A 16201-nucleotide genomic window follows, 5' to 3' on the forward strand; every position below is an offset into this window, starting at 1 on the left:
TTACTTAATTGGCGCTTAACCGTCTAAACGGTTATGGCCGTCCAACAAGGCGCGCCAGTCGCTCCTTCGCTCCGCCAACCGGCGCCAATTGGTCACACCAAGGGAGTTTAAATCGTTTTCCACCTGGTCCTTCCAACGGAGTGGGGGCCGCCCTCTACCTCTGCTTCCATAGGCGGGTTCCGATAGAAACACTTTCTTGGCCGGAGCATCATCTTTCATTCGCATAACATGGCCTAGCCAGCGCAGCCGCTGCGTTTTAATTCGCTGGACTATGTTGATGTCTGCGTATAGCTCGTACAGCTCATCATTAAATCTTCTTCGGTACTCGCCATCGCCAACGCGTAGAGGTCCATAAATCTTTCGAAGAACTTTTCTCTCGAACACTCCCAAAGCCGCTTCATCTGCTGTTGTCATGGTCCATGCTTCTGCCCCATATAGCAGGACGGGTACGATAAGTGACTTGTAGAGTATGATTTTCGTTCGCCGAGAGAGGACTTTACTTTTCAATTGCCTACCTAGTCCAAAGTAGCATTTATTGGCAAGATTGATTCTTCGCTGGATTTCAGTGCTGATGTTGTTGCTAATGTTGATGCTGGTTCCCAAATAAACGAAGTCTTTTACTATTTCGAAATTATGGCTGCCAACAGTAGCGTGGTTGCCAAGGCGCATATGCGCTGACTCTTTGCTCGATGACAGCAGGTACTTCGTTTTGTCCTCATTCACCATCAAACCCATCTTTACCGCTTCTTTTTCCAGCTTGGAGTAAGCAGAACTAACAGCGCGGGTGTTTAGGCCGATGATATCAATGTCATCAGCATATGCCAGTAATTGCACGCTTTTATAGTATATTGTTCCAGTGCGGTTAAGTTCTGCAGCTAGTATAATTTTCTCCAGCATCAAATTAAAGAAATCGCACGATAGGGGGTCACCCTGTCTGAAACCTCGTTTAGTTTCGAACGGCTCGGAGAGGTCCTTCCCAATTCTGACTGAACTGATGGTGTTGCTCAACGTCATTTTGCACAGCCGTATAAGTTTTGCGGGGAAACCAAATTCAGACATAGCGGCATATAGGCAGCTCCTTTTCGTGCTGTCGAAGGCGGCTTTAAAGTCGACGAAGAGGTGGTGTGTGTCGATTCTCTTTTCACGGGTTTTTTCCAAGATTTGGCGCATTGTGAAAATCTGGTCGATGGTAGATTTACCAGGTCTGAAGCCGCACTGATAAGGTCCAATCAGCCGGTTCACGGTGGGCTTCAATCTTTCGCACAATACACTTGAAAGGACCTTATATGCGATATTAAGAAGGCTGATTCCACGATAGTTGGTGCATTTTGCAGTATCCCCCTTCTTGTGGACTGGGCAAAGAACACTTAGATTCCAACCGTCGGGCATGCTTTCGTCCGCCCATATTTTGCTAAGAAGCTGCTGCATGCGCCTTACCAACTCCTCGCCGCCGAACTTGAATAGCTCCGCAGGAAATCCATCAGCGCCCACGGCCTTGTTGTTTTTCAATCTGGTTATTGCTATTCTAACTTCGTCATAATCGGGCGGGGGGACATATATTCCATCATCGTCGATTGCGGGATCGGGTTCTTCATCTCTGCGCGGTGAATTGCTGCCTCCATTTAGGAGAGCAGAGAAGTGTTCCCTCCATAATCTAAGCACTCTCTGGACATCAGTTACAATTACATTAGCTATCTTTACGAGAAGCTAAAATTCACAAGATCTAATAGGCATAATAATTTAATTCTCCCTAAATACTCCAACTTATCTTCTTCGCGGTTGTTCTTTGTTCATGCTGTGAGACTATGGAACTCCATTCCTGAATCTATTAAGGCAATCATAAATCGAGGTAACTATAAGATCGTTATACAAAATTACTTTGGTACTAATGGGTGAATGTAGCTGCGGTTTAGCTCTCCTATTTCTATTTCTATATAATATAAACATATGTAATTAGTTATATATAAATATTTTTAAGTTATTATATTTTGTAATTCTTGTATTTACCTATAAGTTGATGTACTATAAAAGACTATGGCGCATAATCATAGTTAAAATAAAATAGTTTTAAATTTAGTTGCAGCTTTTTGACATAATTTTCTATGAGCTATCTGTCAAAAAAGCTGAAACTAAATTTAAAACCTATTTTATTTTGACTATGATTATGCGCCTATGTCTTAACGATGCTGCCATTCTTTACTATATAAATAAATAAATAACACTTGCTTTTTTTTGCAAGCGAGCTTGAAAAAAACAATTTAGAGATGGTGGTAGAAAATCAGCTAATTGGTATTTTTTTTTAGCTGATTTGAGATTTCTGATCCTGGCGCAGTACTTTTTTGACACTAATCCAAAGAATTATAAAATCCAAACACATGGAATGAAGTGTTTGTATGTATGTCACCTTGCCGCTACGCTGTTATTTTGTTACTTGTGTTTACATGCACATTCGTATGTACATCTCATTCGCTCGTTCAAAATAGTGCCCTATTTTTGGTCCACTGTTGCTTAAGCGATTTCATCTCGAACGGTTAGTCAACTCAACTAGTTTACTTTGTGTTGTTGCTTAGTATGTAATTCCCTAATCCATCTAGCGTTTTATTTCCACTAAAAAAAAAAAAATAAATGTAAGGCGCGATAACCTCCGAAGAGATCTAAGGCCGAGCTTCTCTTCCAATTTGCGTCGTGCTCCTCTTGATTTTTTCCCTACAAATTGGCCGGACGGGACCTACATGTTTTATGCCGACTCCGAACGGCATCTGCAAGGCAGATGAGTTTACACTGAGAGCTTTTCATGGCAGAAATACACCCGGAGCGCTTGCCAGACACTGCCGAGGGGCGACCCCGCTTAGAAAAATTTTCTTCTAATTGAAAAATCTTATTTCTAAAATTTTTGATGTTGCTTTGCCCGGGAGTTGAACCCAGGGCATACGGAGTGATAGGCGGAGCACGCTACCATCACACCACGGTGGCCGCCACTAGCTTCTAAAAAAAGCGGCTATTGTTATTCGAATATTACGAATAGGATAAAATTATTGCTCAGCTCCATGCATTTAAGGTATAAAGTCTTCCGCTGTGCTGTCTTTACTTGTTTTATGAACACTTCATATAAAATCAAATAATTGGTGAGTTACGATTATTTGAATAATATACATAAATAGATTTTTCGAATAGTGAAATTCGATTAATAAACGAAAAAAACTACCGAATTATTTGATTATTTTTAAGAGTCCTAGTCGAAATGGCTAACAATATCAGTTTTTCCATCACAATAAAATAAAATAATTTAATAAAGAAGATGTTATACGTCTAGGATGGGTCGTCCTGGGCGGTCCGTCAGGACTAAATGAGTCCATAGTGTTACCAGAAGTTTCCTTAACGATCAAACGGAAAAATCCTTTCACAAACCAGGACCTATGTTATAAAACAACTCCGTCCTCTTGGCCAATACTGGAAGATTTCTAGGACCTATACCTCTTGCTGCTTCTAGGTATGACGACTGTGCCACTCCTTATAGCTGGAGTCTTAGCCTGGCAAACGCAGGGGACGAGCAACCCTTCCAGCAACCCTAATACACTTTTAAATGCTGTGCTTTGCGTGATTATTGCCTTAATTGGTGCTTGGCTGTCAACATAAAAGTTGACGCGGCTGCAGTTTAAGCTACTTTCTTCCATCGTTTCTACTGTTTTGGTTACGGCTACTAGTTCCTCTTGAAAAATGCTACAGTGATATGCCTGCTTATTTGATCTTATTTGATTTCCGGATCCGAAAGGTATACCGCTGGCCCTTTTCTTTTCACTACTTTGGAACCATCGTAATACGTCTAAAATTCATTAAAATTTCACGAAAGTATAACACCACTTCGAAAATTTTTTTTTTTCGTACAAGCACATATATTTCGATTAACCGACATGCTGATATATGTAATTTAAAAATGCATTATATATTCATTTAAAATGATTTTACTTTTATTTTGCCATTGCGGATACGAAAAGGCAATTACTTAAAATTTTTGGAGACCCATGTTTTATTTATAATTTTTTTTCTTTCAGAGCAACCGTTAGAGAACTAATTGAAACAGAGGAAGAATTCGGCAGAGATCTGCAACAAATAGTTGAACAATACATTAAAGTTTGTGACAAAGCAAATGCTCCACGTATAGTTCGAGATAATAAGGATATAATTTTTTCGAATTTTCAACAAATTGCCGAGTTTCACAATTTGTAAGTATATAGTAATTTAATATTTAGGCAATTCACAAGGTTTCATATTCATCGTATTTACTATGATTTTATAGCTCTTACATGAGCAGGTCCACACCACACAGAAACGTTAACGTCATAAAAAGCTTCGTGAATCTCCATACACATATGAACAAAAATTGTATAACCAGATTAGCGAATTTGGTAGTCGGGTGATTAAATAGAAATAGTTTAAGTGGAAAATGTGTATTGAGAAATAGTTCAACATGGTGGCTTCAAGTCAGAGTAAAAAGACTTAGTTTAATTTTTATACTCAGTTGAGCAGAGCTCACAGAGTATATTAACTTTGATTGGATAACGGTTGGTTGTACAGGTATAAAGGAATCGAGATAGATATAGACTTCCATATATCAAAATCATCAGTATCGAAAAAAAATTTGATTGAGCCATGTCCGTCCGTCCGTCCGTCGGCCCGTTAACACGATAACTTGAGTAAATTTTGAGGTATCTTGATGAAATTTGGTATGTAGATTCCTGGGCACACATCTCAGATCGCTATTTAAAATGAACGATATCGGACTATAACCACGCCCACTTTTACGAAATCGAAAATTTCGAAAAACCGAAAAAATGCGATCATTCATTGCCAAAGGCGGTTAAAGCGATGAAACTTGGTAGATGGGTTGACGTTATGACGCAGAATAGAAAATTAGTAAGATTTTGGACAATGGGCGTGGCACCGCCCACTTTTACAAGAAGGTAATTTAAAAGTTTTGCAAGCTGTAATTTGGCAGTCGTTGAAGATATCATGATGAAATTTGGCGGGAAGGTTACTCCTGTTACTATATATGTGCTAAATAAAAATTAGCAAAATTGGATGAAGAACACGCCCACTTTTTAAAAAAAATTTTTTTTTAATTCAAATTTTAAGTCGAACAAAAATTTACCAATCCTTCTCAAATTTGGTAGGGGCATAGATTCTATGACGGTAACTGTTCTCTGTGAAAATGGGCGAAATCGGTTGAAGCCACGCCCAGTTTTTATACACAGTCCACCGTCTGTCCTTCCGCTCGGCCGTTAACATAATAACTTGAGCAAAAACCGATATATCTTTACTAAACTTAGCCCACGTACTTATCTGAACTCACTTTATCTTGGTATAAAAAATGGCCGAAATCCGACCATAACCACGCCCACTTTATCGATATCGAAAATTACGAAAAATGAAAAAATGCCATAATTCTATACCAAATACGAAAAAAGGGATGAAACATGGTAACTGGATTGGTTTATTGACGCAAAATATAACTTTGGAAAAAACTTTGTAAAATGGGTGTGACACTTACCATATTAAGTAGAAGAAAATGAAAAAGTTCTACAAGCCGAAATCAACAGCCCTTGGAATCTTGGCAGGAATACTGTTAGTGGTATTGCATACATACCTGGTCCACATTTTGGTCGATATCGCGAGAACGCCTTCACATATACATCTAAGGGCCACTCGCTTTTAAAACCCTCATTAATACCTTTAATTTGATACCCATATCGTACAAACATTCTAGAGTCACCCCTGGCCCACCCTAATGGCGATATCTCGAAAAAGCGTCCACCTATAGACCCAATGTCCACTCCCTCTTAAAAGGCTCAGTAACACCTTTCGTTTGATACCCATATCGTACAAATATTCTAGAGTCACCCCTGGCGCACCCTAATGGCGATATCTCGAAAAGGCGCCCACCTATAGAACTAAGGATTACTCCCTTTTAAAATACTCATTACCACCTTTCATTTGATACCCATATCGTACAAACACATTCTAGAGTCACCCTGGCCCACCCTAATGGCGATATCTCGAAAAGGCGTCCACCTATAGACCTAATGCCCACTCCCTTTTAAAATGTTCAGTAACACCTTTCGTTTGATACCCATATCGTACAAATATTCTAGAGTCACCCTTGGTCCACCTTTATGGCGATATCTCGAAAAGGCGTCCACCTATAGAACTAAGGATTACTCCCTTTTAAAATACTCATTACCATCTTTCATTTGATGCCCATATCATACAAACACATTATAGAGTCACCCCTGGCCCACCTTAATGGCGACATTTCGAAAAGGCGTCCACCTATAGACCTAATGCCCACTCCCTCTTAAAATGCTCAGTAACACTTTTCGTTTGATACCCATATCGTACAAACATTCTAGAGTCACCCCTGGCCCACCCTAATGGCGATATCTCGAAAAGGCGTCCACCTATAGACCTAATGCCCACTCCATCTTAAAATGCTCAGTAACACCTTTCATTTGATTCCCATATCATACAAACACATTCTAGAGACACCCCTGGTCCACCTTTATGGCGATATCTAGAAACGGCGTCCACCTATGGAACTAAGGATCACACCTTTTCAAAATACTCATTAACAGCTTTCATTTGATACCCATATCGTACAAACATATTCTAGAGTCACCCCTGGTCCACCTTTATGGCGATTTCTCGAAAAGGCGTTCACCTATAGAACTAAAGCCCATTCCCATTTAAAATACTCATTACCACCTTTCATTTGATACCCATATCGTACAAACAAATTGTAGAGTCAGCCCTGGTCCACCTTTATGGCGATATCCCTAGGCGTCCATCCATAGAACTATGGCCTACTCTCTCTTAAAATACTCTTTAATACCTTCCATTTGATACACATGTCATACAACCAAATTCCAGGGTTACCCTAGGTTCATTTTCCTACATGGTGATTTTCCTTATTTTGTCTCCATAGCTCTCAACTGAGTATGTAATGTTCGGTTCGGTTGTTTTAATTTCCATTTGAAATTTCGAAAAGGTATGTACATTTTTCCAAATTATGTAAATGTAACGTTTGGGTGTGGAATAAAGAATTTTAATTAAAAAAAAAAAAACAATTCAGCAGGCTATGTATATCAGATGTCTAAGTAATTTTCAAACTATTTATTGCCTGTTGTTCTAGCAGTGGCAAGATAACACAATTCGACAAGCATACACTCATGGCCCAATTACCATGCCCATTGTCAAGTCTATTTGGGTGTTTCTCAGGGCATTTAGTTTACAATGTGGGCGATATTGAGAATATACCCCAAAGCCTGCAGTCTGTAGCCTGTTGAGAAATAGTATGTGCTGCAGGGGCATGATATTTCTCTAGGTCTTTAGCTTGCTATGTGTGGCAGGACGCCACCTCCAATGATATGCCAATGGTAAAAGGGCATACAATGTGTATAGACGGGGGTTGCCGCTGCTACAACGGGTATTAGTACTCTTATGTCTAGTGGCAGATATAAAGAATTACATGATTTATTTGTTATTGTTTACGCGGGAGTAATTAATTGCTTAATGTACTATGCAAAAAATTGTAAGGCAATTTTTTATTTTAGTTTATTCAATATTTTGGGATAATGCTAAACCTTTTCACAAAGAACAAAAACTGTTACATAGCTTTCGTTACTTTCAAACATGTAAAGTTGTTGGGACTGAAGTATAATATATATATATATATTATATATATGTATAATATATATATATATTATATATATGTATAATATATATATGTAAAAAGTAAGGCAAAGCCGATCATCGCAGGAGTGCGGGTTCAAATCCCAGTCACGAAAGAAAGAACTTTGAAGAGATTTACAAGCCATGATCGAAACAGCTTTTGTCTTGTTTATCCTGACGTCGCGTTGATTTTTTCTTGATATATTCAATTTATTTAATTCCTTTACATGTTTCAAATGGAACTTTGTACAAAGCGCAATATAACAACGAAAAAAGTTTTAAGTATTTATAAAATAATTAGAGTCTTTATAAATTTTGATTTTTAAAGGCTTTTTATAGATGGCTATTTTGACGGGTGTATTTAAATACGATATACTTATCTACAACTGAATGTAATGTTCACAAGAGTAGTATTTAAAAAATAAGACAGTAACAGACCTTGTGAATTGCTTAATTATTAATGCTATTGAATACATTAAACAAGTGTAAGCAAATTAACACCTTTATATTTTCAGGGTCTTATTAGAAGGACTTAAATATTATTCCGAACAACCAAACATGATAGCTAAAACTTTTCTTAGACTTGAAAGGGATTTCGACATACACGTTAAATATTGTGAAACTGAGCCCAATGCCCAGGCTTTTCTTTCAGAACACCAAGAGGCTAGAGATTATTTCCTGGTAAGATCTAAACTAAGATTTACTAATGATATCAAGATACTTAAATATGCCTAACATCTTTATATTCGACAATTTTTTAAGGGCCTAATTCTGTATTAAGAATTCGTTTTTAACACGCTTTTTTAGCTTGGTTAGTTGGTAGGCTAATTAATTTGAAACTTTGCATACTTATCAAGGACCGATGACAATGCATTAATGTGATGGTGTGGTGACATAAGGTCAACGGCCATAAGGTCAATTGGCCTTATTACCACTTTGAATGGCCATAAGTCTGACTGAAACCTTGCACACGTACCAAGGCTCGATGACAATGCATTGATGTGATGGGGTGGTGACATAAGGTCCACGGCCATAAGGTCAATTGGCCTTATTACCACTTTGAATGGCCATAAGTATGATTGAAACTTTGCACACGTATCAAGGCTCGATGACAATGCATTAATGTGATGGTGTGATGACATAAGGTCAACGGCCATAAGGTCAATTGGCCTTATTACCACTTTGAATGGCCATAAGTTTGATTGAAACCTTGCACACGTATCAAGGTTCGATGACAATGCATTAATGTGATGGTGTGGTGACATAAGGTTAACGGCCATAAGGTCAGTTGGCCTTAACTATATTTATTCAGTGTTGCGCCATCTGGTGCAAATCACTGATAATGCTGGATTTTTGTTTATTGTCAATTACTTTTTTTGACATTCCCAAAACAAAATACAATTTTTCAAATTTAGAAAAATTAAAAAATAACAATAATTAGAAAAAAATTATTGTTCTGGCCTTGAGCTCGAATCGAACCTTGAATCGTTTATCAATAGGCCGATAAAAACAAAAACAATTGTTAATAAACCATGAGCACTTGGGAATGTCAAACAAAGTAATTGACAGTAAACAAAAATCCAGCATTATCAGGGATTTGCACCAGATGACGCAACACTTAATAAATATAGTTGGAAAAAGGAATAGAAGTAGCAAATTTGCCAGTCAAACAAACCACCGCTGTATAGCTAAATGGTTAGCGCAGCATGCCTAAAGCGTACTGATGATGAAGGCTTAGCACTCTTCGAAATGGATCTATCTGCGCAGCTATGGCAGGTTGTCTGAAAAATTTTGTACTTAATATTCCAAAAACAAAATACAATTTTTCAAATTTAGAAAAATTAAAAAATAACAATAATTAGAAAAAAATTATTGTTCTGGCCTTGAGCTCGAATCGAACCTTGAATCATTTATCAATAGGCCGATAAAAACAAAAACAATTGTTAATAAACCATGAGCACTTGGGAATGTCAAACAAAGTAATTGACAATAAACAAAAATCCAGCATTATCAGTGATTTGCACCAGATGGCGCAACACTGAATAAATATAGTTGGTAAAAAGGAATAGAAGTAGCAAATTTGCCAGTCAAACAAACCACCGCTGTATAGCTAAATGGTTAGCGCAGCATGCCTAAAGTGTACTGATGATGAAGGCTTAGCACCCTTCGAAATGGATCTATCTGCGCAGCTATGGCAGGTTGTCTGAAAAAATTTGTACTTACTATTCCAAAAATAAAATACAATTTTTCAAATTTAGAAAAATTAAAAAATAACAATAATTAGAAAAAAATTATTGTTCTGGCCTTGAGCTCGAATCGAACCTTGAATCATTTATCAATAGGCCGATAAAAACAAAAACAATTGTTAATAAACCATGAGCACTTGGGAATGTCACACAAAGTAATTGACAATAAACAAAAATCCAGCATTATCAGTGATTTGCACCAGATGGCGCAACACTGAATAAATATAGTTGGTAAAAAGGAATAGAAGTAGCAAATTTGCCAGTCAAATAAACCACCGCTGTATAGCTAAATGGTTAGCGCAGCATGCCTAAAGCGTACTGATGATGAAGGCTTAGCACCCTTCGAAATGGATCTATCTGCGCAGCTATGGCAGGTTGTCTGAATAATTTTCTACTTACTATTCCAAAAACAAAATACAATTTTTCAAATTTAGAAAAATTAAAAAATAACAATAATTAGAAAAAAATTATTGTTCTGGCCTTGAGCTCGAATCGAACCTTGAATCAGTTTAAAAAAACTAAAAAAACACACTTTTGTAGCTAACCGAACTAAAAAATAGGAAATAATTCTCAATTAAAAAGGGTTTATATAACAGTAGTAGAACGTCAAACAATCATTTATAGTTAATCACCTCAAAATAAAATTATAATAAAATTTAATTTATTAACAGAATAATTTAATTCACAGTAAAAAGCGTGGGGTATTGAATGTTACAATCATTCTATTGGCAACTATATGAGAGGAAAGATATGAAATGTAGTCAAATGCACCCCACGCTTTTTAATATAAATTAAATTATTCTGTTAATAACTTAAATTTTATTATAATTTTATTTTGAGGTGATTAACTATAAATGATTGTTTGACCTTCTACTACTGTTATATAAACTCTTTTTAATTGAAAATTATTTTCTATTTTTTAGTTCGGTTAGCTATAAAAGTGTGTTTTTTTTAGTTTTTTTAAACTATTATTTATGCCTTAGAGACAAATTGCTAGTGTATTTGAACTATGTCAAACGATGGCAGCAGGTTATTTGACACTTGCTTTCGCCTTCTTGTTTGACGTAAAGTAAGAAACGTAAATGCCGAACGAAAATGTTTGAGAATACCATTGCTCGACGAAGTCGTTTAGAGACGAATCGTTGTCTGAGCTATCGTTCGCAATACGCAATGAAGCCCTAAATTATTGTAATTGTATTATGATGAAGAAACTGTAAGAATTAAACATACTGGCTGCTATTATAAATATTCTTAAGTGTCGTGAATAATTTTCCAACTCATTAAAAATTTATGAATGTAATAAATGAATAGACGTTTAAATCAAAGATCCCAAACCCACACACAGCGAAAAGACCACTTAAAATACTCTCTAAATAAGAAGAGAGTTTAGCGGATTTCTGTATGATTTTTTCCAATAAGATACCCGTCTTACTATGACTGGATATCTCTTTTTATTAAAACTGAGTAGATAATCTATAAAACTAAAATGAAAACCTTTTCAATAAAATTAAAATTATTACTCATAGAATTTAGATGAAATCCTTTTTAGTATAATTGTAATAAATTTACTGTATATTAATACAAAAGAGATTTTGTGGTCGCTCATGTTCAGCGCTAAAATGAGATTATTCTTTATTTCTGAATACTTTCTCTTTTATAGAAGAATTACTTACAATACTATTACAATATTTACATACAATACTTACACACTAAAAATAATTACAATCTATTTCTATATACCTAGTCAGCATAATATTCTTATTACCTAGCTATGTAATAATATTTGGTCGGTCGCGCTGACAAACCGACGCTGTCGATCAGGCATGCTGATCGACACGTGGGTTGGTGAGTGTGACGCTTATGGGTTAAACAACTGTAAACGGGGTGGTCGAAAGTTAAATTCATTTGCTTGTGCATTACTAGCTGAACTTAATCTGGCGTTTACATAAATACAAATATCTTTTATTGTGGTAATGCCATACCATCCACCTTTAAGAAGGGTCACATACACTTGATAACAATTGTATGTGATCCTTAAGGTGACTTTATGACCTATTTAGAGTTTACAAAATTTTAATTGCTTTTAGTTTTCTATTGTAATTTATTGTATTGCGGTAACTTGATACTGAGCGTGAAGAGTTTGTTTATTTATTTTTGTATCCGTTTACATTTGCTTGACATGTGTGATTTTTGCTGACATTTTTTTTTCTATTGTTTTTTTGCTTGTACATTTTTCTTTGTATTAATTTTTTTTTTTTATGGTTGAGTGCTTATGATTATGAACAATGTTTTGCATCAAGTGTTATTGAGATTTGTTTTTACATATCAGAATTTTAAGTGTGTCGGCCCACACAAAATCTGTTTATGTTTACAAATTTATTATGAAGTAACAGTCACTTAATGCCACCATGGGTTGGTATTTATTATTTCTTTTGTTAATTTACATTTTCTTTCTTACGTATCTATGGTGTTGAGTAAATTGGAATGCTTATAGTACGATTGTTTTGATTTTTTTTTTTCAAATCATATGTGTTACTAGTAAATGTTCTATACTAGTTTAAGCCTATTTTTATGGATTACTATTTCTTTTATTTTGTTTCTACTACCGCTATTTCCTATCCTATTAGGTATTAAAGTATAATTATTATTTCTATCTTTACTTTTTACTTTATAATTTCCTTGGTATCTATTGTCTAGCTTATGAGCTGCTTCCTCTCTAACTAACACTATGTCGCCTATTTTTATTTCCTTACTGGCGCTACTTTTATCATAATTAACATTTTGTTTTTCTTTAGCTTCTTTTACTAATTTTCTAGCTCTTTGGTGTGCTATTTGAAATCTATATTTAACTTCCTTGTCATCAGCCTCGTGATTATACAATGGGCTTATTTTATTTTCGTCTAGGAATTCGTAGGTCGGGGTTTTTTCGCGAATATTAGTTCGTAAGGACAATACCCATGTACGGTCGATGGGGTCATGTTGTAACAGTACGCGAAATACTTGAGGTATTCATCCCAATCATCTTTAGCTGTATTTCGTTGCTTACTAGTACAATTAAAACACTAGCTAGCTTACCGAATTGCATGGAAAGCAACAATAAAAAGTAATCGAGTTGAGTTGGCTAAGCGCTTTCAGTTGAAATCGCTTAGGTAATTGTCGACCTGATGGACAGTGTTGTATAGTGTTGCATATTCAAAGATAGGGCACTATTGTGAACGAGCAAATGAAATGAACATACGAATGTGCAGATAAACAAAAATAACAAAATAACAGCGTGGCGGCAGGGTGACATACATACAAACAAACACACGCATTTCATGTATTTTGTTTTTGTAATTCTCTGGTTGAGTGTCAACAACATACTGCGCTAGAAGTATAAATGTCATAGCAGCGAAAAAAGTAACAATTAGCTGATAAACCTCCACCATCTATATGGTTTTGGCATAATGAAACTCTTTAGATAGTTGAAGCGCTTTCTTCAAGCTCGCTTGAAAAAAAATACACCTTTTGTTACTGGATATGTATGAACATACATATTCATTAAATGTTCTATGTCTACGCTCTACAGTGCCCAAAGTTTGATAATGATATGTTGTTGAGTTTTTGTGCTCAATTTTTAGCAACTTACACAGTTCTTCGAATAAGTTATTTTTGTATTCGGTTCCCATATCTGTTACGATTGTTTTCATGGACCATAAATCAAAATGAAATGCTCGAGTACTGCTTTAGCAATTATTATCCCATGTTTGCTTGGGACTAGGATTGCTATCAAATATTTAGTGAGATCGCATATAATGGTAACTGCGTATTCTTTTCCATTTATCGATTTCGGTAATGGTCCGACCGTATCAATCTGTACTATATCAAAAGCCTTCGGAGGTGTCTCCGTTATTGTCATTGGTTCCTTTATATGCTTTATATGATTATTAACCTTATTCTTCTTGCAGTGGATGCAGTTATTTACGTATTTCTTTATGTCACCTCGCATATTTTTCCAGCTATAGCTTTGTTTGATTTGCTTTATCATGCCATTTATTCCTTGGTGGCCACCATAATAGGATCGTCATGATATTTCTGCAGAATTTCGTTAATTTTCACGGGATTTGTCACGTACATAACCTCTGGGGTTAGTGCAATTGTTAGTTTTTTGAGAACCCTGTTTCCTATTTCAATAAATTTGCTTACTCGAGTATAATTACTTTTAAACAATTTGTCCCCTTAAGGACAACTGTATTTTTTCAAGTCGTAAATTGGCGGCTTCTTTTTCTAGCCTGATAAAGAATTGTCCTAAGTCAATTGTATCATCTACAATTAGGTTGCTTTTAATTATAGTGCTAAAAATTTTCTTTCCTTTCTTGAAATATAATTTCGGAGGATTGAAAACGAGCCTGACATGTCTTATTACTTCAAATTTATTTAGCGCTTCATATATTTTGGGGTTCTCTCTGTGGCTTTCTTCAATTTTAACATTAATTTTTATATTTTTTGCTGCTGCTCTAGTTGTGACTTTCATTATTTTGCATGCTTCCACTGACATTTCCTTTAAATTTGTTATGTTAATGCGAGACAATGCGTCCGCTACATGATTTTCTTTTGCGACAATGTACTCCACTTCAAAATCATATTCCTCTAGTTCGAGTCTTACTCGTGTTAACTTAGATGAAGGACTGTTCATCGAGAAAAGGTTTGTTAAAGGGCGATTGTCGGTTTTAATTAGGAATTTTCTGCCATAGATATATGGTCTGAAGGAGGTTATGGCCCAAAGGATTGCTGCTAGTTCTTTTTCTATCGTAGCTTTGTTTGTTTCACCTTTTGTGAAGGATCTAGAAGCGTAAGCAATTGGTAACTGTTTGCCATCGTGTTCTTGGCTAAGGACTGCTCCGCAAGCATACCCACTAGCGTCTGTTGTTATGCAGAATTCTTTATTGAAGTCGGTGTATGGCAAAAGTTTTGGGCTGATTAATGCTTCCTTTAAGTAGACAAAAGCTTTTTGACATTCTTCTGTCCAGTCGAAGGAAACATTCTTTTTGCAAAGCCTAGTTAATTTTCTTGAGTACTCTGTGAAATTCGGTACAAATCTTCTGTTATAATTGCAGAACGCTACGAATCTTTTAACTTCATCTGCAGTTTTTGGTATTGGGTAGTTTTGAACTGTTTCAAATTTGCCTGGGTCGGGTAGTATTCCCTTGCTTGTGCATTTATGTCCTAAATAAGTTACATCTTGACTGAAAAATAGACATTTATCTGGATGTAATTTTAAGTTGTATTTCCTACAAGTGGAGAAAACATCTCTTGAATTTTTCAGCATGTAGTACAACTAAATCATCCATATAGAGAAATGCTTGGGATTGTTTGAGGCCTGTAAATGCCTTTGGAATGGGTTTGGTGCTACTTTTAAACCATAGGGTAGTCTTTTGAATCTATATGTACCGTTTTCCGCTGTGAATGAGGGTATATCTATGGAATCTGGGTGTAATTCTATTTGATGAAAACCTGACATAAAATCTAGACATGAAAAATATTTTCCTCTTCCAAGTTGGTCTAAAATATCATTAGTTCTTGGAAGTGGGAATTTATCCGCTGCTAGTGTTTTGTTTACTTGTCTGTAGTCAACTACCAGTCTCCATCCTTTTTCTGTATTGCCTGGTACTGATTTTTTAGGTACCAGTAAAATTGGACTGTTGTACTCTGATATTGAGGGTTCTATAATGTCATCTTCAATCAATTTATTCACCTGTTTGCTTATTTCCCCTTTTTGTGTCTCGGGCAATCTATAGTTTTTTTTATGTAAACTGGTGTGTCGTCTTTCATGTGTAGTTTTTGCTTGTAATAATTATTAGGGAAAATTGGTTCTGTTTCTAGTGAAAATATGTCTATGAATTCCGTGCATAATGAAGTTAATTGTGAATTGACAAATTTTGGGAAATTTTTAGTTAATCTTTTTAATTTTTCTGTGTCATTACTCTGTTTATTGTGTGTGTTTGCTTTAATTAAAGTGTAGTCATCTAAATTTTCAGTATATATTTTGTAATTTTGAATAATTGTGTTTTTATGTGTGGTGTTAATAATTCTGACGAAAGTTTGATCTTTATTTATGATTGTGTTTGCTACAAAAATGCTTTCAGATAATTGTTGATGGGGTATGAAAATGTTTTTGCTATCAGTGTTTACTGTTACTTGTCTAATGACTTCAGATCTGGCAGGGATCGTAATTGTGTTAGCAGACAGGT

The 16201-nt window shown here is 35.7% G+C and overlaps 1 protein-coding gene across 5 annotated transcripts in view; it reads left to right on the forward strand.

Moving 5' to 3' along the window:
- Obsc (Obscurin) overlaps window positions 1-16201 on the forward strand; it is a 2548720-nt gene that overhangs the window by 370217 nt on the left and 2162302 nt on the right. For all 5 annotated transcript variants that reach the window (XM_067772951.1, XM_067772955.1, XM_067772952.1 and 2 more), the window contains 2 exons: window positions 4053-4223; window positions 8241-8406. In XM_067772951.1, coding sequence (XP_067629052.1) covers window positions 4053-4223; window positions 8241-8406 — 337 coding nt within the window. The remainder of the gene's footprint in view (window positions 1-4052; window positions 4224-8240; window positions 8407-16201) is intronic.

The sequence above is a fragment of the Eurosta solidaginis genome, chromosome 3 (genome assembly GCF_040869045.1).
Source record: "Eurosta solidaginis isolate ZX-2024a chromosome 3, ASM4086904v1, whole genome shotgun sequence".
Classification (NCBI taxonomy): domain Eukaryota; kingdom Metazoa; phylum Arthropoda; class Insecta; order Diptera; family Tephritidae; genus Eurosta; species Eurosta solidaginis.